The sequence below is a fragment of the Mustela nivalis genome (assembly GCF_964662115.1).
Source record: "Mustela nivalis genome assembly, chromosome: 6".
Lineage (NCBI taxonomy): Eukaryota > Metazoa > Chordata > Mammalia > Carnivora > Mustelidae > Mustela > Mustela nivalis.
The window spans coordinates 27,055,668-27,077,580 of record NC_139025.1 but is presented as its reverse complement, the minus strand read 5'-3'; the positions used below and the strand labels follow the sequence as shown (position 1 = coordinate 27,077,580).

The 21,913-nt window shown below is 39.2% G+C and overlaps 1 protein-coding gene across 3 annotated transcripts in view; it reads left to right on the top strand.

Moving 5' to 3' along the window:
* The window catches only part of GALC (galactosylceramidase), a 67,479-nt gene extending 45,853 nt beyond the window's left edge, over window positions 1–21,626 (top strand). For all 3 annotated transcript variants that reach the window (XM_082735623.1, XM_082735624.1, XM_082735625.1), the window contains exons 11-17: window positions 5,963–6,052; window positions 6,788–6,874; window positions 9,256–9,406; window positions 11,660–11,840; window positions 14,067–14,230; window positions 15,593–15,669; window positions 19,691–21,626. In XM_082735623.1, coding sequence (XP_082591749.1) covers window positions 5,963–6,052; window positions 6,788–6,874; window positions 9,256–9,406; window positions 11,660–11,840; window positions 14,067–14,230; window positions 15,593–15,669; window positions 19,691–19,837 — 897 coding nt within the window. In that variant the 3' untranslated portion in view covers window positions 19,838–21,626. The remainder of the gene's footprint in view (window positions 1–5,962; window positions 6,053–6,787; window positions 6,875–9,255; window positions 9,407–11,659; window positions 11,841–14,066; window positions 14,231–15,592; window positions 15,670–19,690) is intronic.
* Window positions 21,627–21,913: the final 287 nt, after the last annotated feature.

Sequence of the window (21,913 nt, the reverse complement as noted above, 5' to 3'; positions counted from 1 at the left end):
CACTTGTCTCTTTTATCTGTGTTACCTAATTTGTTTGCATATGTTTATGTATAGTATTCTCTTACGTATTACATTTTAACTTCTGTAAGTTTAGTAGAATGTTCCTCTTTTATTCCTGATTTTAGTAATTTGTCTTCCCTTTTTTTCTTGGTTAGGAAACCTAAAGGTTTGTCAGTTTTGTTCATCTCAAATAAACAACTTTTGTTGATTTTTCTGTTTTCTTCTTTATTTCAGTAATTTCCACTCTAATCTTTATTCCCTTCTGTTAACTTTGAGTTTAGTTTGCTCTTTAAAGATTGTAGGTAGAAGATTAGGTTATTTTTTGAGATACTTCTTTCTTTAAATTTTTTATTTAAATTCAGTTTAGTTAACATGTAGTGTATTATTAATTTCAGGGGTAGAATTTAGTGATTCATCTGTTGCATATAACACCCAGTGCTCATCATTACATCTAGTGCCTTCCTAAAGGCCCATCCCACCTCCCCTCCAACATCCCTCTGTTTGTTTCCTACAGTTAATAGTCTCTCATGGTTTGCCTCCCTCTGTTTTTTATTTTTTTTAATCTTACTGTATTTTTCCTTCCATTCCCATATGTTTCATCTGTTTTGTTTTTTAAATTCCATGTATGAGTGAAATTGTATGATATTTGCTTTTCTCTGACTGATTTACTTCGCTTAGCATAGAGGTATTTCTTTTTTTTTATGTGGGTATTGATAGTTATGAATTACTCTGTAAGTGGTACTTCAGCTGTATTGTATCTCTTTAAGTTTTGTTATGTTGTATTTTCATTTTTATTCTGTTATTTTTTTTTTAATTTTATTTTTTTTTATTTGACGGAGAGAGACAGCAAGAACAGGAACACAAGCAGAGGGAGTGGGAGAGGGAAAGCAGGCTTCCTACTGAGCAGCAAGCCTGATATGGGGCTCAGTCCCAGGACCATCATGGCCTGAGCCAAAGGCAGACGCTTAATGACTGAGCCACCCAGACACCCCAATTCTGTTATATTTTCATTATTGTTCACTTTATTTTCTAATTTCTTTTGTGATTTTTTCTTTGACCCATTGCTTATTTAGGAGGGAATTATTTGATTGGTACATTTTTATGAGCTTTTGCAATTTTTTGTTATTGATTTTTAATTTCATTCTATTAAGATTGGAGAATATGCTTTGATTTTAATCCTTTTAAATTTATGGAGTTGTATTTTATTTCCTTGTATTTGATCTATCCTGGAGAGCATTATATATGTACTTGAGGAGAATGTATGTTCTGTTATTGTTATTCTATTCTGTAGCTGTTTGTGAGATCTTATTGGTTTATAGCATTCAAGTCTTCTGTTTCCTTGTTCTCTCTGTTGTTGATAGCAGCTAATTGAAGTCTTTAACTACTATTGTTGAGTCATCTGGCCTTTTTTCTCTTATTCTGTTTTATGTATTTAGAGTCCTTCTTATTAGGTGCATATGTGTTTATAATTTTTATATTTTCTGATGGATTTATCTTTATATAATTATAAAATGTCTCTACCTTAGTAACAATTTTTTGTTTGTTTTAAAGTCTGTTTATTGTTACTTTAGTTATTCTTGTGGTTTCTGTTAATATATGTTTTTCCCTCCATTTACTTTCCATCTGTTTATATCTTTGAATCTAAAATATGTCTTCTTTTGACAGCATATAGTTAGATCTTGCTTTTAAAAATGTAATTGGTTGTTATGTAATTAGTTGATTGAGTTGTTTATTCCATACATATTTAATGTTAATATTGATATAGTTGGATTTATATGTCAACTTTTTTTCTGTATGTCTCATTTTGTTTTTTATCTATTTTTTCTTTACTGTCTTCTGCATTAAGTGAATATTCTCTGATAGAACATTTTAATTCCTTTAATTTTTTCCACTGTATTTTAGTGAATTATTTATTTTGTGGTGGTTCTAGGGTTGTATATCTTGACTTAATTGAATCTACTCCAGATTCATATTACCTGAATTCTAGTGAGATATAAAAACATTATTCCTGGGTTACCTGGGTGGCTCAGTTGGTTAAGCATCTGCCTTCAACTTGGGTCGTGAGTCCAGGGTCCTGGAATTGAGCCCTGCAGTGGGCTTCCTGCTTGACAGAGAGCCTGCTTCTTCTTCTCCTTCTGACTGCTGCTCCCCCTGCTTATGCTTTTTGTCAAATAAATAAATAAAATCTTTAAAAAAAAGAAAAAAAGAAACATTATTCCTATATAGCTTTATTCTCTCTCCCACTTTTTGTTGTTATTATATATGTTAAACCTTTATCTGTTATAAACCTAACAAGACCTGTTATAATTACAACTTAATATATAATTTTAAGTCTTCTAAAAAATCTGAGAGAATAAAGGAGAGAAATTATGTATTTATAATATTTATGTTATTTTTACTTACTATTTTTGGTTGTTTTTATTTATTCCTGTGGATTTGAGTTATTATTTGGTAACATTTCCTTATTCTAATACAGTTTTTTCCTCACCTGGCTATTTTATGCTATTATTGGCAGTTGTATCACATTTCTATATTTTATAAGGCCAACAATATGATTATTTACATATTATTTTATGTCATTGCTTTTAAAATCAGTTATGGGAAGAAAGAAGGAATAGGCATTTTTACTATCTTTTATAATTACTAATTATATTTGCCTATACATTTGTTTATGGATTTGAATTACTGTGTGTGATCATTTACTTTCAGCTTGAAATTCTCATTTTGATATTTTATGACAGTTGTGTCTGGTATAAACACATTCTCTCAGTTTTTTTAAATGTGGAAGTACATTTTGCCTTCATTTTTTGAAGAATTTTGCTGGATATAGGATTCTTGATTGACATTGGATTTTTTTTTTTTTTTTGAGCATTTTGAATGTGTTACTTTTTGTTATTTCTGATGAAGAATCCACTTTTAATCTTACTGAAGATCTCTTGTTTCTCTCTTAATAACACCTCTGATTTAGGAGCACAGGTTGATAGATGGAGGTTTGGGACCCCATTAATCTCAGTATTCCAAGGTGAACCAGTCAATGGGAGCTGGGCAGAGGAAGGGAGCCCTCAGCTTCCTAGCCATACTTGCTGCTACTTAACCTTGACCTCAGATATCTGACCGGGGGTGGGTGGTGAGAAACGCTGACCTCCTGCTTCCCCCAGTAAGCTACTGTAGCCTTCAGCTGCGATTTGGGAGGAGGGAGCCCTCTGTTTTTGGCTGCACCTACTCAGCATGCATTTTTCTTCCGCTTGGGTAAGAGAGGGACAGGGACAGAATAGATCGTGGTTTAAATGTCACAGGTTCTTATTCTTTTTACTGAGTTTTTGTAGATTTTCTTGAATAAATGTTTATTTGTTGCATGCCCATAGGATCATTTCCATTTTCTTTTAAAGATTATGTTTATTTATTTATTTATTTGAGACAGAGAGAGAAGATGTTGGGGGAGGAACAGAGTGGTAGGAATAGGGAGAAAGAATCTCAAGCAGACTCTGTGTTGAGCATGGAGCCCAATGTGGAACTTGCTTTCAGGACCCTGAGATCGTGACCTGAACCAAAATCAAGAGTTGGTTGCTTAACTGACTGAGCCACCAAGGAACTCTGAATCATTTCCATTTAAAAAAATATTTTTCACCAGTTTTAAGGGACACAGCTTCATGGAGCTCCTAAACTGTCATTCTGGAAGTACAACTCTATTTCAGTTTTTTAGATGTGGTTTCCTTTGAATGTATTTAAATACCCAGTTTAATGTCTTTGTCTAGTAAGTCCAGTATGTGGCAAGCAATGCCTGGGCTTTATCAGGCATGGTTTCTGTTGACTGCTTTTATTCTGTGTATGGGCCACTTTCCTTTTTGTTGTTTTTGTTGTTTGTTTTGTTTTCAAATCTCATAATTATTTGTTGAATATTAGACATATTACATAATATATTGTGGCAACTCTGGAGGTCAGATATCTCCCCTGTCTAGCAATTGTGGTTGTTATTCTTTATTGTTGTTGCTTTTTATTTGCTTAGTGACTTTCTTGAACAAATTCTGTACTTTGTCAGCTTTATTATATGTGGCCCCGAAGCCTCTGCTTAGTTACCTTAGTGGTCAGCACATGACTGTACAGAGGTTTCCTTATGTTTGGAGCTAGCAAGTCTCCTGGCCTTGGCTGGTAGGCTCTGTGTGCATGCGGTATATGTCAGTGCTCAAGCAGGCAGTGTACAACTTTGTAGTAGCTTTACTTCATGTTTGAGCAAAGCTTCAGGGTTGACCATAATTTCCCAGTACAGCCATCAGGGCTATTTGGGTTATCTGTATCTTTTTCAGTAAGCTTTGGGTTTTTGTATCTTTCTTTTTCTCTTTCTTTTTTCTTTCTTTCTTTCTTTCTTTCTTTCTTTCTTTCTTGAGTGGGAGGGAGGGAGGTAGGAATGGGACAGAGGGAGAGGGCGGGTGCCATACCCAGTGTGGAGCCTGATATGGGGCTCAGTCTCACAACCCTGAGATCATGATCTGAGCTGAAATCAAGAATTCGGTGCATAACTGAACCACCTAGGTGCCCCTGGTTTTTGTGTCTTTCACAAATTTTTCCAGTTTCATTCAATTTTTGGACATACAGTTATTGGTGTTAGTCCGTATTATTTTGCATATATCTATAGAATTTCTACTGATGTCACCTTTCTTACTGTTGACAAAGGCAAATTGTGTTTTCTTTCTGTCTTGATTTCCTGACTAGTCCAGCTAGAAATTACTCAGTTTTATTGATCTCAAAGAATCAGCTTGTGGTTTCTTAATTATTCTCTCATTTTTCTGGGTTTTGTTTAATTGATTTCTCCTTTGATCTTTAATGTTTTCCTTCTGCTTACTTTGGTTTTTAAATTTGCTCTTCTTGTCCTAGGATCTCCAGGTGGAAGCTGAAGTCTCACATCCTTCTTCTCTTATCAGTGTTAAGTGCTATAAATTTGCTTCTCAGTACTGCTTTTGTGGCATCCCACAAATCGTACATTGTATTTTTATTTTGATAAACTCAAAATTCTTCATTTCCCTTTTTATTTCTACTTATTCTTTGAGACATGGATTGTTTAGAAATTTGTTAATTAGTTTCTAAACATTTTGGAGTTTTTCTAGAGGTTTTTCTATTATTTATCTCTGATTTAATTTATCTCGTGGACAGACAACATACATTGTGTGATTTGAATCTTTTGGAATGTATTAAAAGTTCTTTTATGGCTAAGAATATAGTGTTCCTTGGTGAATGTTGCTTGTGCATCTCTGTTGCTGGGTGAGGTGATCTATAGATCTCGATCCAGGCAAGCTATGTGATAGCATTGTGCCAATTACCTCTATCCTTTCGATTTTCTCTCTAGTTGTACATCATTTACTGAAGATGAGGTGTCACAATCTCTAACTACAATTATAATTTTTTTACTGTCCATGAAGCCTGGCCCAAAACCTTTTGCTTAAGTGCTCTGGGATCGTTGAATTCCCTGAAGTAGGGATTATGTCTCATAATTCTTTTGATCCCAATCTGTAGTATGACTGTTTAGTAAAAAATGACGTCAGTGTGAGAACTATTTGTTATACGTACGTACTGACTTTAGTTGTATAGGAAGGTTCTATTTAGATGAGATGCCTTTTCAGTGAAAACATACAAGTATTTGTGTTTTATTTGATGTATGTTACTTGGAAAAGAAATATAATGTAAAAATTAATCTGTGTGCCACAAAATAACTCTGTAGTTTAGCCATGGATTCAGTTTAATTCAGTCGAAATGCCATCGAGCTTTACTTTGACGAGGCATCCACAGTAGACTTTCAGTGTAGGTTATATTAGAAAAAAAGTCTTTAGAAATTTGAAATAAACTCATATTTATCACCTAATATGTGCCATTTTTGTTAATCTTAGGGCAATGAATGTTAAATTTTCTTTTCCTAAGGTGGCTTGTATATCATTTGGATAACTTACGTGATTTTTTTTTTTCCTCCTAGAGCCATAGACATTCTAAGTGTATACGGCCCTTTCTGCCTTACTTCAATGTGTCACATCAGTTTGCTACCTTTGTTCTTAAAGGGTCCTTTGTAAGTATGTGGGACTTTTATTTTGGTTTTGATTTGAGAAGTTATATATTTTATCACAGGCTAGCAGTTTATAAGTGAAGTCTTCTATTAGGAGCTATTAAGTGTTTGCATATGAATGGATACAGGCACTGGTGTCTTCTATCTGCTGAATGGTCTTAGTCAAACAGTACAGAAGCCTAAGAGGCAAAACTCCCTGTGGCTAAAACTCTCTGTCACTTTGAAGAACACTTAACAAAAGTCAGTTTGTAACAAAATTGTTCTTGTTGGTAGAAGCATCAGTAGTCTAAGGAACTTTCAAGCATTCATCTTTTTATTACTCTGTACAAAAACCCAACAACATAAAAAGACACCAGATTCTTGCTGTTTCTACCTGTTGTTAATTTTGAACACAGAAAATACTGTGCTTTTTCTGACTACTAATTGCATAAAAATTGTTTTTAATACTAGAAAATTCCTAAAAAGTGTTTTACACAGGTATAAAAGGCACTAAAATATTTTTATTTAAACATTTGCCAAAAGTCTGTGCTATTTATAAGAAATAAAGTATTTGCTTGAACAATATCTTCCTACTTTCAGAACATGAACTATTTAAGATTTGCCAAAGATTTCCTCTTTGGCAAATAGGAATAGACTGCACATTATCAGGGTTCATTCTTGCTGGTATTAATTTTGGAAAGCCTCAGAAGATATGATGAACCACTCAACCATGCCTTTTTGTGTGTGTTTTTTCCTCAGAGTGAAATACCAGAGCTACAGGTGTGGTATACAAAACTTGGACGACCGTCTACGAGATTTCTTTTTAAACAACTGGATTCTCTATGGGTAGTTTAAAAAATAAATTCCTGTATTTTGAGCTTTGCAACTAGTAAAAGGGGACAGATATTTAATTAATGAATTAAGAAATTTCAATTTTATAATTGATTTTATAACTGAAGTATAATAGAGCTAAAGATGTCCCCAGCTGTTTTTGTTTTTGTTTTTTTAAATAGAAGTCCTCCCCAAGGCATAATGGAATATAAGTGTGTTTGGTCTTAGCATTTAGTTTGTTGTGGTAAATGGTACCGCCATCCCTTGGCTGCCCAAATCAGAAAATTGAGTCTTATCTGAGACCATCTTTCCCATCCACCCTATCTTTGTATACCACCATCGGTCAAGTCCAGAGCATTCTATCACTGACATGTTCTTCTTGCGCAGTCCTCATTCTCCATTCCCACTGCTACTGCTTATTTCCATTCCTGGATTTTGGAAACTCTTTCCTGTTTTTCCAGCCTCCAGCCACCCATCACACTGCTACCACAATGATGTGTCTAAAATGCAGATCCAAGTTTTGTCACTCCATTGCTCAAAGTCTCTCAGTGATTTTTCTTGTGAGTTCACATCCCTCAGCATTGCACACGACTCTTGTGACCACCTCATAAGATAAAAGATGGCTTTCCTTTCTTGATGCCTGTTCTACTAACATGGCCTGTACTCACAGACCAAACTTCTTGCCCTTTTCAGAGCGCGGTGTGCCACTTTACTCCCCTCTGTGACTTTGTATTTGCTTCTTCCTCCTCCTAGAATGCCTTCTCCTCATGTCTTTGTTGTCCTTCAAGACTCAGCTCAGGTGCTGCTTCCGCTGAAGCTTTCCCCACCAGTCCCAGCTCACAGCCACCAGCATAGCACCATAGGAGCAGGTGCTTACCTAGTTAAACACTTTTGCCATTACATTGGGCCCTTTGAGGACTGGGGCCCTGCTTCATTTAGCTTTTTACTCTGGGTCCCTACCATCATACTTATTAGCACATGGTAGTTCCTCAGGAAACATTTCAAAGAATGTGAATTGGTCCAAGTGAACACATTACTTCACCTAATTGACACAAATCTACTTTTCCTGGAAATTATTAAAGTTTTCTGAATTAACTAGTCACTATCAATGATTGAACACCATTTCTGCATTAAATTCTAAAAAAAAGAGCAGTTTGCTTTTTGCACAACAAATTGATAGATATAGCATATTAAAATCAATTTTCCTCACAGGAAAAATAATATCATTTGGGTTATTACCTGAACCAGAATGTGGTATTAGGTATTTCATGGATCTGACCAATAAGTTATTATTAAAGCAAAGATATGGTATAAGCCCTTTGAAGTCAAAGTAGAAAAAAAAACCCCTCATATTTCCTGAAATGGGCATACATGTAATGCCTACGTTAATTATGCAAAGCATTCTGGTGTCTTCAGAGGTCTGCATGCAGCACAGGACACCTCCATATAGGGAGTGTTTCTCTAGGGAAGGTCATGCACTGAGTGAAGCAGTTTGTAAACAGTTTGTTGTTAAATCCTGCAGCAACCTTAGGAGGTGTGTATTCCCCCCCTCATTTTGTGGCGAAGTGGCTTAAAAAGATTAAGCTGCCAAAAGCATAAATGTGACATAAACCTAACTTGCTAATTGAAATGTATATTGAACATGTCAAAAGTAGGACCTTTTTTTTTTTTTTTAAGAGTTTATTTATTTATTTGACAGGCAGAGATCACAAGTAGGCAGAGAGGCAGGCAGAGAGAAGGGGGGGAAGCAGGCTTTCCACTGAGCAGAGAGCCAAATGCGGGCTCGATCCCTGGACCCTGAGATCATGACCTGAGCTGAAGGCAGAGGCTTAAACCACTGAGCCACCCAGGCGCCCCAGATCCTTTTTTTCTTAATAATTAAAGGTTTTCTCTGATTAACAGATGAGTCATCAGTGAAGGGTTTTTTTGTTTTTGTTTTTTTTTTTTTTTGCATTTTTCTCCCTTAGTAAAGTCCTAAAAAGTAAGTAAGCAGATCTCTTATTTATGTGATTTGAATATACACGGGTTCTGAGGAGCTTACAGTGTAATAGCAAAGAATAGACAAATAGAAATTTTGGTGTCATCTAGTCTTGCTTCCTCCATGGAGGGAAATTCTTTTGTTTTGGTTTTTTTTTTTTCTCCACATCTTTAATGTCACTTTCAAGAGAAATTCTTTTAAAATCCTATCTACAAAGTATAATTTTATAAGGTCTTCTAAATAATTAAAGAAAAATATCTCAAGGCCTTGATTTTGGGTGTGGCCTTCCTGAGTGGTTATGAAGTTTTAGCAGAAGTGAGTCTGGCTTTCCTTTAAGTTGACTTTTCAAAAAGTTGATTTTGCCCAAATGAGATGAGCCAAAGCACCTGGCCTTGACCTCTGCATTTTCATTTTCCAGCTTCTCGACAGCGGCGGCACTTTCACCCTGGAGCTGCAGGAGGACGAACTCTTCACGCTCACCACTCTCACCACAGGGACCAAGGGCAGCTACCCACTGCCTCCAAAGTCCATGCCCTTCCCACAGGTTTATAAAGATGATTTTGATGTTGGTAAGTTTTTTTTGTTTGTTTTTATTAAAACTTAACATGTTTTCCCTTTTTAGCACTAGTGGATAGATTTCTACCTGTCAGACGGCTACGTGATAGAACTCCTGTAAAGTGTAGCTCTCAGTGTCCACGCAGTAACTGAGACCTTGTTTCTGTGTTACCTCAAGGTGACTCAGCTTGCGAGCCCTGCATTTTTCAGTGCCAGAAAAAACGGAGAGGTCATTGTGAGAATGAAAGCTATAATCCTAACTTGGTTTTGGGGAAGCTTAAGATTTGTGACCCTGCCAATGCCCTGTTATTCACACCTCATGAAAGCCATTGAATGAGTTTCCTCAATGATTGTGGAGGTCAAGGTCCTTCACTTTCCGCAGGGCTAGTGGACTGAATGCTGAGGGGAGTTAGGCTCCCCGTGGGTGCTTCATCTTATTATCTACCTGGGAATTTTATGTTTACACCCTCCAGGTTTTCTAGGAAGATCTGTCCTAAAACTGTTAGAAAAGCTTTTGATTTTAGGTAACATAAGAAAGCTGCTTGAAAAGTTGGAAGGCACAGTCATTGTGGGTATAGTCCCAGATTGCTCAGTAAGTGACAGAACTTGGTGAGCAGGAAATGTACAGCTTCTGGATCTCAAAGACAGGGTCAGGTAGCTCTCTTCTTTGCTCCTAAAATCCATAGCTGTAGGAGAGAAACAGGGAAGGGGACTGCCATTGAGAGAGCATCTTGAACCTCCTGTCTGCAGGGCTGCTCTTTGCAGCACGGCTGGTTGGAGACTTCTGCTACCCGCTCCTGGTCAGTCACTGGCCGCAGGTCTCAGCAGCCTTTCCCAGGAAGAGATATGTGGGTTAATTGCAGTACGAGGCCCCTTGGACTGTGTATTGGAGTCCTCTCAGTTATTTGCAGAATGGAGACAACAGGGACCCTTGGAGGCTCTGTGCTTCGTTTCCTGCCAGTTCTCTGAAGTGGCCTCTTAGAGAATGCATGAATAGGCCACCAGAAATGGCTTTGCAGTCTGTTGCTCACTTATGTCGTGGCCAGAGTAACTCCTCTGGTCTTCAGTAAAGGAGTCTGTGTGGGATACGGCCTCATGAATAAGAGAGAAGTTCCCCCAACACCAGAATTACTTATTCTATGACCTGAAAACCGAAAAGCAATTCTAAACCTTCAAATCTAAAATGTAATGCTTTATTGACTGCAAAATAAACTAAAAACTATAAGTCAGGCTGTAGCGCTCGTTTATGTGTTTCTTAATTTCTCAAATGATGAATAGGAAAACATTTAGAAAAGCATGAAGTGTGAAATTAGCTGTAAGATTATGACTAAATTTGCTCTTCTCTAGCCTTTGTCATTGTAAAAGTGTAATTTAATTAAACCAAAAAAAAAAATTGAAAGATAGCTGAGGCCCAACTGCTTCTGCTCCATTTTAGAAATAGAAAAGAAAATTTGGAATATTTAAATTCTGTGATTGACATAGTGAGCCATTCCTAATCTTCTGTCAGCTGATGACTGTGACCAGGGACTTAGAACCTTGTTTGGCAGACACTAGAAATAACAAAACTAGCTCTTATTGAGCCCTTGCTAGGTGCTGCTTTATGTACACGCTTGACGTGCTTTCTTTTTTTTTTTTTTTTTTTTAAAGATTTTATTTATTTATTTGACAGAAATCACAAGTAGATGGAGAGGCAGGCAGAGAGAGAGAGAGAGGGAAGCAGGCTCCCCGCTGAGCAGAGAGCCCGACGCGGGACTCGATCCCAGGACCCCGAGATCATGACCTGAGCCGAAGGCAGCGGCTTAACCCACTGAGCCACCCAGGCGCCCCTTTGATGTGCTTTCTTTCATTTAATTCTCTTATCCTCATGCCCACGTAGAGAGGGGGGTGCTTGAGACACAGGACAGTTAAACAAGTTGGCCGGGAGGACAGACTGAGCAAGAATTTAAATCTTGGGTCTGCCCTTCTCTAAAACTTATGATCTTTCCACTTATGCAGTTGCATGGATTAAATATGTAAAGTCTGTCTATCAAACTGATCGTATTGGTATTGAATAATAATGATGATATACTTTATTAACTTAACCCTTAACTGCTTTATTGACTGCAAAATAAACTAAAAACTATAAGTCAGGCTGTTGCTTGTTCTAAGTATCATTTACTTATTTAGGACTTCTCAAAGTGTTTAAAAAATGTGCCATAAAATATCAGAGAAGAGAGATTCTGTAAGAATTTTATACTAACCAGAGAATTTAATTGTGTTCTGAACAGATTACCCGTTTTTTAGCGAAGCTCCGAATTTCGCTGATCAGACTGGCGTCTTTGAATACTTTACGAACATCGAAGACCCTGGGGAGCATCGCTTCACACTACGCCAAGTTCTCAATCAGCGGCCCATTACTTGGGCTGCTGATGCGTACAACACCATCAGTATTATAGGAGATTACAAATGGTATATTAAACTGGTGTCCTTAATGTAGATCTAGCCGAAATAACCTTGTAATGTTGTCCGGTACATTCTGAAGCAAAGACTGTTCAGTGGTCTTCCTTGTACAAGAACCTAATGGGTGTGTGGTAATTGTTGAATATGAAAGCCACAAGCCAGCATGTGGTTTTGCCGCCTCAGTGTCCTTCCCTCATATTTGCCAGTTTAATAGTGATTGTTGCAGGAACAGATTGCTTTTAATGTAAAAATTAAGGACTTTTGGATCCACTTGTAGTTTATTTATTTATAAACAGATCTAGTGATTTATGCATTTTTGGTTTTGCTGGGGAGTTGATTTGTTGATCTGGTGTTGCCACCTGCTGGATCCATTGTAGACTTACACTGTTTTAGCCTTCGTGGAAAATCTGTTCACCGGCTGACAGTAGATGGCAATAGTGAAAAGCAAATCAGCTTTTACTTGCTGGGTGAGTTCAACTCTTTTCTTTAGGTATTTGTTAAAGACACAATTTATATTTATTCTACACTTCAAACGTAGTGACCGAACCAAAACTTCACCTTCATTATTAAAGTCATTTGTGGGATTCTAATGTACTGATTTATACCTGTTTTAGGTGTTTCTTTTCTGCTTTTTCTTTTAACTAGTATAATTCCGTGAAACAAAACTCACACATTCCAGGTTTTGTGATAGTAGCTGTTAATGCAAAGTCACCAAGCAGCCGTATTATTACTTGGAAGTTGGAGCAGGCAGGGATGATAAATCTGAAAAGAGCCTTGACTTGTTTATCTGTGGCATGCTGCTGAAAGTCCTTATCCCTTCTCTGTTGCCTTACTCTCTATTAGAAATCCCAATTCTAGGGGTGCCTGGGTGGCTCAGTGGGTTAAAGCCTCTGCCTTCAGCTCAGGTCATGATCCCAGGGTCCTGGGATCGAGCCCCGCATAGGGTTCTCTGCTCAGCAGGGAGCCTGCTTCCTCCCCTCTCTCTCTGCCTACTTGTGATCTCTGTCTGTCAAATAAATAAAATCTTAAAAAAAAAAAAAAAGAAATCCCAATTCTAGTTCCAAACTCTGCTGTAAGTCTTGAGAAATTTTTAGTTACCTGGTTTCTAGAACCCAGAGTTATTGGGGTACAATGAAGAATGCTTGCCTAACTTAGGATAACCCTGCAAGGCCTGTCTTTTTATACAACAAAAATGCCATTTATCCCACATCTCTGTAGTAGACACTGTATCTCGATTTTCTGAACATGCTAGCTCACTAGCACGTGTGACTTTTTTCATTTGCTACCCGTGGTCTTATTATGAAGCAGGTAGCTGGGTTTCCTTTTCTAAGGGATGGGCCCCATTATTTTGATTGCCAGTTTGGAAGCCAGCCACCATCGAAAACCTTTAACTTTCTGCAACAACTGTTATCCTCCTTGCTGTGAGTGCTACAGAAGAGTGGCTCTCCCCGAACCCAGACTTCTGTCTGGCAGGGACTCTAGAAAAACCAAGGCTCTTCAACTGTCGTAGAGATGGGATAGCGCACCATCTAGAGAGTAACCAAACATCTTCATAACTTTGAAGATTTTGCAGTATTGAAATAGCAGTGGTCATCTTCACTGCTGCAGTGGGCAAGGAGGTGGGAAGAGAGGGAAGCGGCCGGGGAGGGGGAGAGTGACAGAGTTTGAATGAGAAAGAATGAGGAAAGGGCAGTGACGCCCTTCGAGAAGGGACTGTTTTCATCCTTCTTAGCCCTGCTTTCGTGATGCAGCCCTCTGCTCAGGAATATGCAGTGACTCTCGCCAGCAGCCTTTCAGATTTAGGCTCTTCCTATTTATTATGTGCCGTTTCCCAATATTTCCTCCTGGATTCGAGGTAGCCTTCTTCTAATGTTATAGTCTTAGGAGGAGAAGTTGTTTTATTATAGAGAGATAAGAGATGCATTAAGAGACTTAAAAGCAATAAGTACTATTTTTTCCAGTTACATTAAAAGAGGCAATGAAATGACTTAACTTCAGTCACATAAAACTTAAAACTGTCATCGATGAGATTTTTTTTTTTCCTGAATCAAGATTCTTTTTTTTTTTTTTCTGAATCAAGATTCTTGAAGCCCATCCCTGCTACACGCACAGACTAAGCAAAGCACATACTCACCTCAATTAGAAGTCTGGCAGCATGTGGCTGTGAAGGGACACGTTTGTGCGGCATTCGGAGAGGCATAATTAAGAGCGCTAACGAACAGTTTCATTCTGCAGGTCCAATCTGACTGTAACGTGTGATGTTTACATAGAGACTCCTGAGAAGGGAGGCGTGTTCATTGCCGGAAGAGTAAACAAAGGTGGTATCTTGATTAGAGGCGCCAGAGGAGTTTTCTTCTGGATTTTTGCAAATGGAACCTACAGAGTTACAGGTGATCTAGGTAAGTGACTTCTGTAGCACATGACTTGCTATGACATATGCCACGGTGAGCTTGTCACTTACTGTGTAATGAGAGAGCTTTACCTCAAGGGGCTTGGACGTCTAACTGGGAAGAGATTCAGCACATGGAAGCAAAAACCAAATGATTCAAAATTGGAGAGTTAATTAGAGAGGCAGCAATGTAAAAGGAAACAGTGCCCAGCTTTTTCAGGTAGAGCTGAGTGAGGCTGTCAGGGTAGGATTCGCATAGACTGGGGTGAGGTGGACGTAGTAGGGAGAGAATGACCCGGAAACCCCATAAATAAAAAGCAAGACTACAAGAGCGTGCTGGTGTGCTTATGGAAATATAAGGAGAGGGGTTGGTCTGCTTAAAATGGAGAAATCCTGTTTCCCAAATTATTGGATAATTTGAAAACAGCTTGACTTTTTTACATTCATCTTGAACAGCCCTTGTCTTTGTAGAATAGTATTTTATCCAGGATAGGTGCTTAAAATATGTCCGTGTTGAATTCTAATTCACTTTGGTGTTGGTACATCCACTCTGTTGAAAAAGACCGTATTGGTGCTGTGTCTTCCTGATTGCTTGCCTCTTGACTTCCCCTGCATTTGTGAAAAACCTTCTCTCCTATGCCACTCTTCGCCTCTGCCTAAGGTGGAAAGGGCTCCACAAGTGAAAAAGAAAGAGTGGGTTATAAGGACAGTAGAGTAGGACTGCAGAGTCATAGCATGACCCATCTGGAACGTTCCTTGCTGACTGTCCAGTCCAAACCAGAGAGGTTAATTGATTTGCCCGAAGTCTCAAAATGAGCTCGTAGCAGAGCTGGAACTAGCAATTTACATCCAGGTCTTTAGTCCCCACTGTTCTTATGTTTTAAACTGCCCACTCAACATCTTATTCTGGTTTCTCTCAGGCATTCAAGTATAACCTATCCCCAAATTAACTCATTGTTTTCTAATTCTTAGTTCATGCTATCCTCATGTAACCAGTTAGGCCAGCTAGAAATCTTGTGGTGACCTTTGACCACTGCTCCTTATTTTTATCCAGTCCAGTTGAGTATAAATCTGTGCCTGAACTGTAGAAGCTGACACATTATACTGTGGTTGGTTTGTGAGTTTAGTTCACTGGTTCTCCTGTGAACTCACATAGAATATGTGGCCCAGAGGAGGATCCCAGAACATGCTTGTGGATTGCATGCCTGAAGGAAGGATTTTTTGTTTTAAATCAGTGGTAGATCTGGAAATGTAGTTCTTTATTAAGGCTTACTTTGTTACATATAAATGCTGCCTGAGAACCCTAACTGAGCTCTGTGATTCTGTGCTTTTGATTTTAAAAATATATCAGGATAATCTTTCTGTGTTGCAGCTGGATGGATCTTATATGCTTTAGGACATGTTGACGTTACAGCAAAAAAATGGTATACACTCACGCTAATTATTAACGTAAGTAATGCTGACCAGCATGCCTGGAGGTAAAATATTTTCTTGTGCCTTTCTGGCATTTTTTTGTTACCAGGTAAGAGGGGAAAACTGTGATAAATGTAGTAATGGAAACAGGCAGGGAATCTGCTAGGAAGCCAGCAAACCAGCAGACCCTAGGGTGATAGTGTGTGTCAGGGTAAGCCTGCAGGAGAACCGCCAGCTGTTGAATTTATCACTCTGCAGTTTTTTAAAATTTTGGTTCTGTTTTTTAAACTCAGGGGTAATTGGTAGATAGTCAATAATTGAATCAATTTTTTTCCAAGTTGGCTGAACCAGGATTATAAATTGGAGCCTATAAATTTATTTTTGGTAGTTGAGAATAATTTGGTTTTTAGTGGTAAGTACAATTTTTTAGAAGTTGGTTTCCATGAAGACCCTTGTCAAAGGAGATACCAGATTAATTGTAGGATCACAGCATCAAAACATACTTGTCCAGATCCCTGGGTGATCATGAGTTATTGCTGGACGTGCTGTGTGGAAACTTCTGTGTCACACAGGGCTGCTCTCTGGCTATTGGGTTCTGCCCTAAGTTGGTTTAGGTTAGAGCAGCAGCTAAATTATGGAAATCAGATACTGTTTTCAGGTTGTTCGTGTCTCTACTTTAACCACCCAAAATGACTACACGTTTTTCAGGTGTAGCACCTGGTTTGGGAACAGCATTGTGTGTTGAACTCTGCCACCCTCGATGGGCACAGCTTTGTTCCCAGTTCTTCCCTCTCGTGGTGAATGGAGGCATCTGGGCTGGCTTGATATGCACGTGGAGGGGAGGGTCTGCTAGCTGCCTCCGGGACCGTGTATGCTGCTGTTTGATTAGGCAGATATTTAGAAATGTAATTGTGTTTTGAATTTAGACAGGTATTGCCCTATTGCTAGCCAAGCTGTATTCAGTTTTATAGCAGTTATAATAATATTTGATATTCCCTATTTTTAAGGATTGTTTTTCAAACTAATTGATATGATTTATATTTCCATGGTAATTAGGGAACTTTACCCCTTACTATGTTTATTGGCTGTTTGTATTTTTCTCTCTTCTCTGAAGTTACCCTTTTGCATTCTTTCCTCATTTTCTTACTGTATTTTCTTTTTCTGATGGATTCATATGAACTTATTATATATTCTGAGTGATGACCTGTTGTCTGTTATGTGTGTCACAGATAGTTTTCTTCCGTCCTGTTGTGTGTATTTTTTGCTTACGGTATGTTTCATGAATAGAAGTTTTAAATTTTGATTCTGCCAAATATTTCACTTTTGTTCATGGATTTTGTGTTTTATTTAAGAAGACCTTCATCTTTCTCAAGGTGAGGAACCTTTTTTTTTTCCTAAAATAAAGTTTAGGATTTTTTTATGTTGAAGTCTTTTTTTTTTTTTTTTTTAAGATTTTATTTATTTCAGGGGGGAAGGGGCAGAGGCGGAGGGAAAGAGAGACTCCCAAGCAGACTCCTGCTGAGCAAGGAGCCCCGCATGGGCCTGGATCCCAGCTGAGATCATGACCTGAGCTGAAATCAAGAGTCGGATGCTTAACTGACTGAGCCACACAGGCACCTCCCCGCCGTGTTGAAGTCTTTAATACATCTGGAATTTACTTGTAATCATAAGGGATCCGGATGAGCCCAATATAATTTTTTTTCATAACAAATGGATGGCCATCATCATTCATTACATAGACTGTCCTTTTGCCTATGATTTGAAGGCCACCTTTTTGATGTAACAAATCATCACATGTGGATAGGTTATTTCTGAACTTTGTTCTTTATATTGGTTTGTCTTTTATTATCCAGTATCACACTTTAAAGTGTGTTGACTTTCCAAAATCTTGGATTACATAGTTTCCTCCCTTGTTCCCTTCAGGTTCTTTCCTGACCACCTTGTATAAAACAGCTCACATCTTCATTTCTGTCCCTCCTCCCTTAGGGAATGAAGTGAGCATCCTTTATTTATTTTATTGTTTTTATTACTTATTTGAGAGAGAGAGAGAGAATGAGCAGAGGGGAGAGGCAGAGGGCCATGGAGAAGCAGATTACCCACTGAGCAGAGAGCCCAATGTGGGGCTTGATCCCAGGACCCTGAGATCATGACCTGAGCCGAAGGCAGATGCTTAACCCATGGAGCCACCCGGGTGGCCCTTAAGTGAGTGTTGGTAGCCGCAGGCATGTTTGGACCAGGCAGATCCATGTGCCGACTGCCTTGCTGACACCTGCTGACTCCCTGCAAGTTCTTCACCTCTTTGAGCTTCTGTTTCCTTATCTGTAGAAGGAGGATAGCTTCTGTAGGTTGTCTTAGGGTTAGATCGTGTTTTCTTCTTTTTTTTAATACATGTCTGTTAGGCACCTTTTATATGTACTTTCCTAGATGCTAGGGATGCAGCAGTATTGAATAAGACACACAAGGTTCCTGCTCTCGAGAGCCTGTATTCTTCTAGGACACGCGTTGGCAAAGTCTTTCTGTAAAGGGCCACACAGTAAATATTTTAGGCTTTGTGAGCCATCTGGTTTGTACAGCTTTGCTCAACTTTGCTTGTATCGTGAGAAAGCAGCCACGGACAGTAGGTAAAGGAATGCATGTGACTGTGATTCCAATAACGTTTTATTGATAAAAATAGGTGGCTGGCCTATGGACCAGAATGGCTGCCTCTTGCTCTAAAACAGTAAGAAAATCAAACGAATCAATCAGTCAGTTAATTTGTGAAGAAAAAAAACAAAAACAAAAATGAAACGGGACAATGAGATAAGGTAGCTCCCCTGTCAGGATTCGCCAGGTGCAGAGACCAGGGAAGGACTCTGAGAGTTGGTGCTCTTTGAGCTGGGGCATGCCTGGTGGGAAGAGTGTTCTGGGCAGAGCATGCTGCTCGTGACTGGGCTGGTGTGAGGAGCAGCCTGGAGGCCAGCGGCGGGCGTGGGGAGGGGGTGCAGGGCACCTGGGCCGTATGACTGTGTGTTGGCTCTGGGTTAGTAGTCCCTGGTGGCCACTTTGAGGGCTGCGGAGAGCTGTGCACGTGTGTGACAGCAGGAGTGTGGGTTCCCTGAGCGTAGAGTTGGACAACTGAGATTCGGGTTGCAGCTCTGCTGGTGAGCTGTGATTTTGACTTAGAGTCTCATGTCTCCCTATCTTTCGCCGTAAGATCAAAGAAGAAAATGAAGGCCCAGCGCATTGTAATTCTCTGACTTAAAAACAGATCTTATTTTGGTCCTCAGTCTCGTGCTTTGGATCTTTATTTAGCTCTTCGCCCTTTGAAATTAGCCACTTTTACATGTTTAGCTGCAATTGATATTCTGGGACTATATGCTCCTAAATGTGCTGTAATAATGATAATGAGCGCTAGTGTTTACTATCCGCTGTCTGCCGGGCACTTGGCTCTGTAGGAATGGCAGCTGTCTGAGGAAATTATTTTATCTTTCTCCGTCAGTGACCAGTGAGTCATTTCTATGGATATGTCCCTTCTTACCCTCTGATCTCCCCGACTGCAGTCATCAGTTTAACTGATGGTTACTATTTTTCTAACCTAAGGGTGGGCTCTTCATGTGACTTTGAAGTGGTATTCTGTACATGGGGTCAAAAGGACTTAACTAGATGGATGGTTTGGCTCCAGTAGCCGTGTCGAAAGAGCTGGTGCCTGTTGGACAATGTGTGTGCGTGCAAGTACTGGTACATTACAAATATTTGTTTATTTTAGTGGGCTTTTGTCCAAAATTTTATGATGCTATGGAAAGTTGTACATTTCTGTAGGTTTTACAGCATCTTGGTGGGGTACAAGGAAATCCTCCTCGTGCCTTGGAAACTCTTTACATACGTAGATAAGAATTTCCTCTGAGAGAGTTTTTCCTGTGTTTCCAACTTTTGCTCAGACTGTGGAATTAGGTTTTGCCATGGTCTGAAGTGAGAAGGATGTTAGCTCCACTGACTAGATTGGCTGTACACATTATGAAACAGACCTCAGAGAATCGTTTGCATGTGTCTTCAAGGGGTGCATTTGTTTTTCCTCCAGGGCCGGTTCTCCTCTGGCATGCTGAACGGCCAGTATGTCTGGACGGGCATCCCTGTGAGTTTCCCGAAGAACGGCTGGGCCGCCATTGGAACTTACTCCTTTGAATTTGCACAGTTTGACAACTTTCATGTGGAAGCCTCAAGCTGATATTCATGGAGCACCATAGAACCACTCTTTGGATTTTCTTTCTTTTGTTTTTGGTTTTGGTCGAGAGCCAATTCTTTGGATGGATCAATATTGAGCCTCTTGGAGGCTAACAATAGTGAAGAGTAAACGGGGAGAGAAATGCATGTTTACTTGATCTTCTGGAAGATATTTTTAGAACTAGTGCCCAGGGGAAACCGATGAATCTTGAACATGACCTGATACGTCCCCTAAAATCCAAGCTGTGCAGCGGTCCTGTTGTGAGGAGTGGTTTGGGTGGTTCACACCTCAAAGCCTTGGCATTGACGCTGAGGTGGCCGTCTTCACTGAATGAGCAAGGGATGACGTGGATGGCGGTAACTCGATCATCACAGAAACGGACCGTGTGTCTGAGTGAGCGGATGGCCTCGTCCAGAGGTCACACCCCACCGCAGGGAACTGAAGAACACTGCAAGTGCTGCTTTTTGGAAACTACTTCAACACATTAATCTTAACACTCTAAAGAGTATTTTTTTCTTTTCCTTTTTACGATGATGCTTTTGAATTATAGATATGATGAGTGGATCATTTGAAAAACGCCTCACTAATAAACTACCTCTAAAGCTAGTCCTGCAGTAATCAATGTGAGCAGATTAACTGGGCTGTCCGCAGTTTTTAATTCTTTTAAATCCAACCTTTAGTCTTGTAACCCGTAAAGCTCTCTGTGAACATTTTCCCAAGTGGCTGGAAGGAGGACAGAAATCCCACGTGGACACGTGGACCGTGCTGTTCGCGAGTCTACAGGCGAAGCTGTAGCAGCTCTCTGGTGTGTCATTTCATGGTGCCTTTCGCGGCCTGTCGTCTTGTGTGCCACGGGTGAAGGACTAACACAGCTCATGACTTCTCCCTGTGTGTGGAAGAAGGGGAACACTGAGCTTCTGCCAGTTCATAGAATTGGATCATCCTCTAATAGTTGTGTGATTAGATGCATTTATTTCACGAAAGTACAAATGTGTTTATGTTGAAGTGTGGGGAGCAAATTTCTCATGCAGTATAATTTATATGTAAGCATTAATGAACCTCCTAGAAATACGTCCATTGTTCATGTCAATAAAGTAAATTCTAGAATTCTCTAAAGTGAAAGTTCAAAACTTCACTGGACTAATTCTATGATTTTGGAATTTGTAACGGATTAACATAGGCTAAACTGACATGAAGTTTCATATTTCTGTTAAAGACAAGAAGCTAAATATTAGAATATATCTAATAGAGATATATTCTCTTATAGAGAAAAAGTTTTAATTAAAACGAACTCTAAGTGATTTCCACTTCTCGACTACATATTTTTTTAAGTTAACTTTATTGTGGTATAATTTACATACAATAAAGTGTCCCCGTTTTAAGTATACTGCTCAGTGAGCCTAGACAAGTGGATACACCCACAAAGCTAACACCCCAGCCAATAAGGAATATTACCATTACCCATGACCCATTACCCTAGAAAGTTCTCGTGCGCACCTATGCAGTAATACCCTCTCACCTGCCCCCATCTCAGGCAACTGTCGATCAGGTTTCTGTTGATACTGATAAGTTTTCCTTGTTCCAAAACGTTATAGAAGTGATAGACACTATGTACCTTTTTGCGAAGGGTTTCTTTCATTCAGCATAATGCTGCTGAGATTTGTCCATGCTGCTATGTATATCAATGGTTTGCTCCTTATTTCGAAGAAGATTCCATTGTATGGTTAAACCACAGTTTGTCGTTCTCCTCCCTCACCTTTTGGAATTACAAATAAACCTGTTCTAAACATTCGCTTACAAGTCTTTGTGTGGACATCTGTTACCATTTCTTTTTTTTAAGTATTTATTTTAGAGAGAGCAGGCAGAGGAGCAGAGGGAGAGGGAGAGAAAGAGTATGAAGCAGACTCCCCACTGAGCACAGACCCTGCCTCGGGGCTCAATCTCCTGACCTCCAGATACGACCTCAGTCGGACACTTAAGCAACTGTACCACCCAAGTGCCCCTATTTTCATTTCTTAATCAATTCCAGAGTGAAACTGCTGTATCTTTAGGGAAATGTATGTATAGTTTTATAAGAAA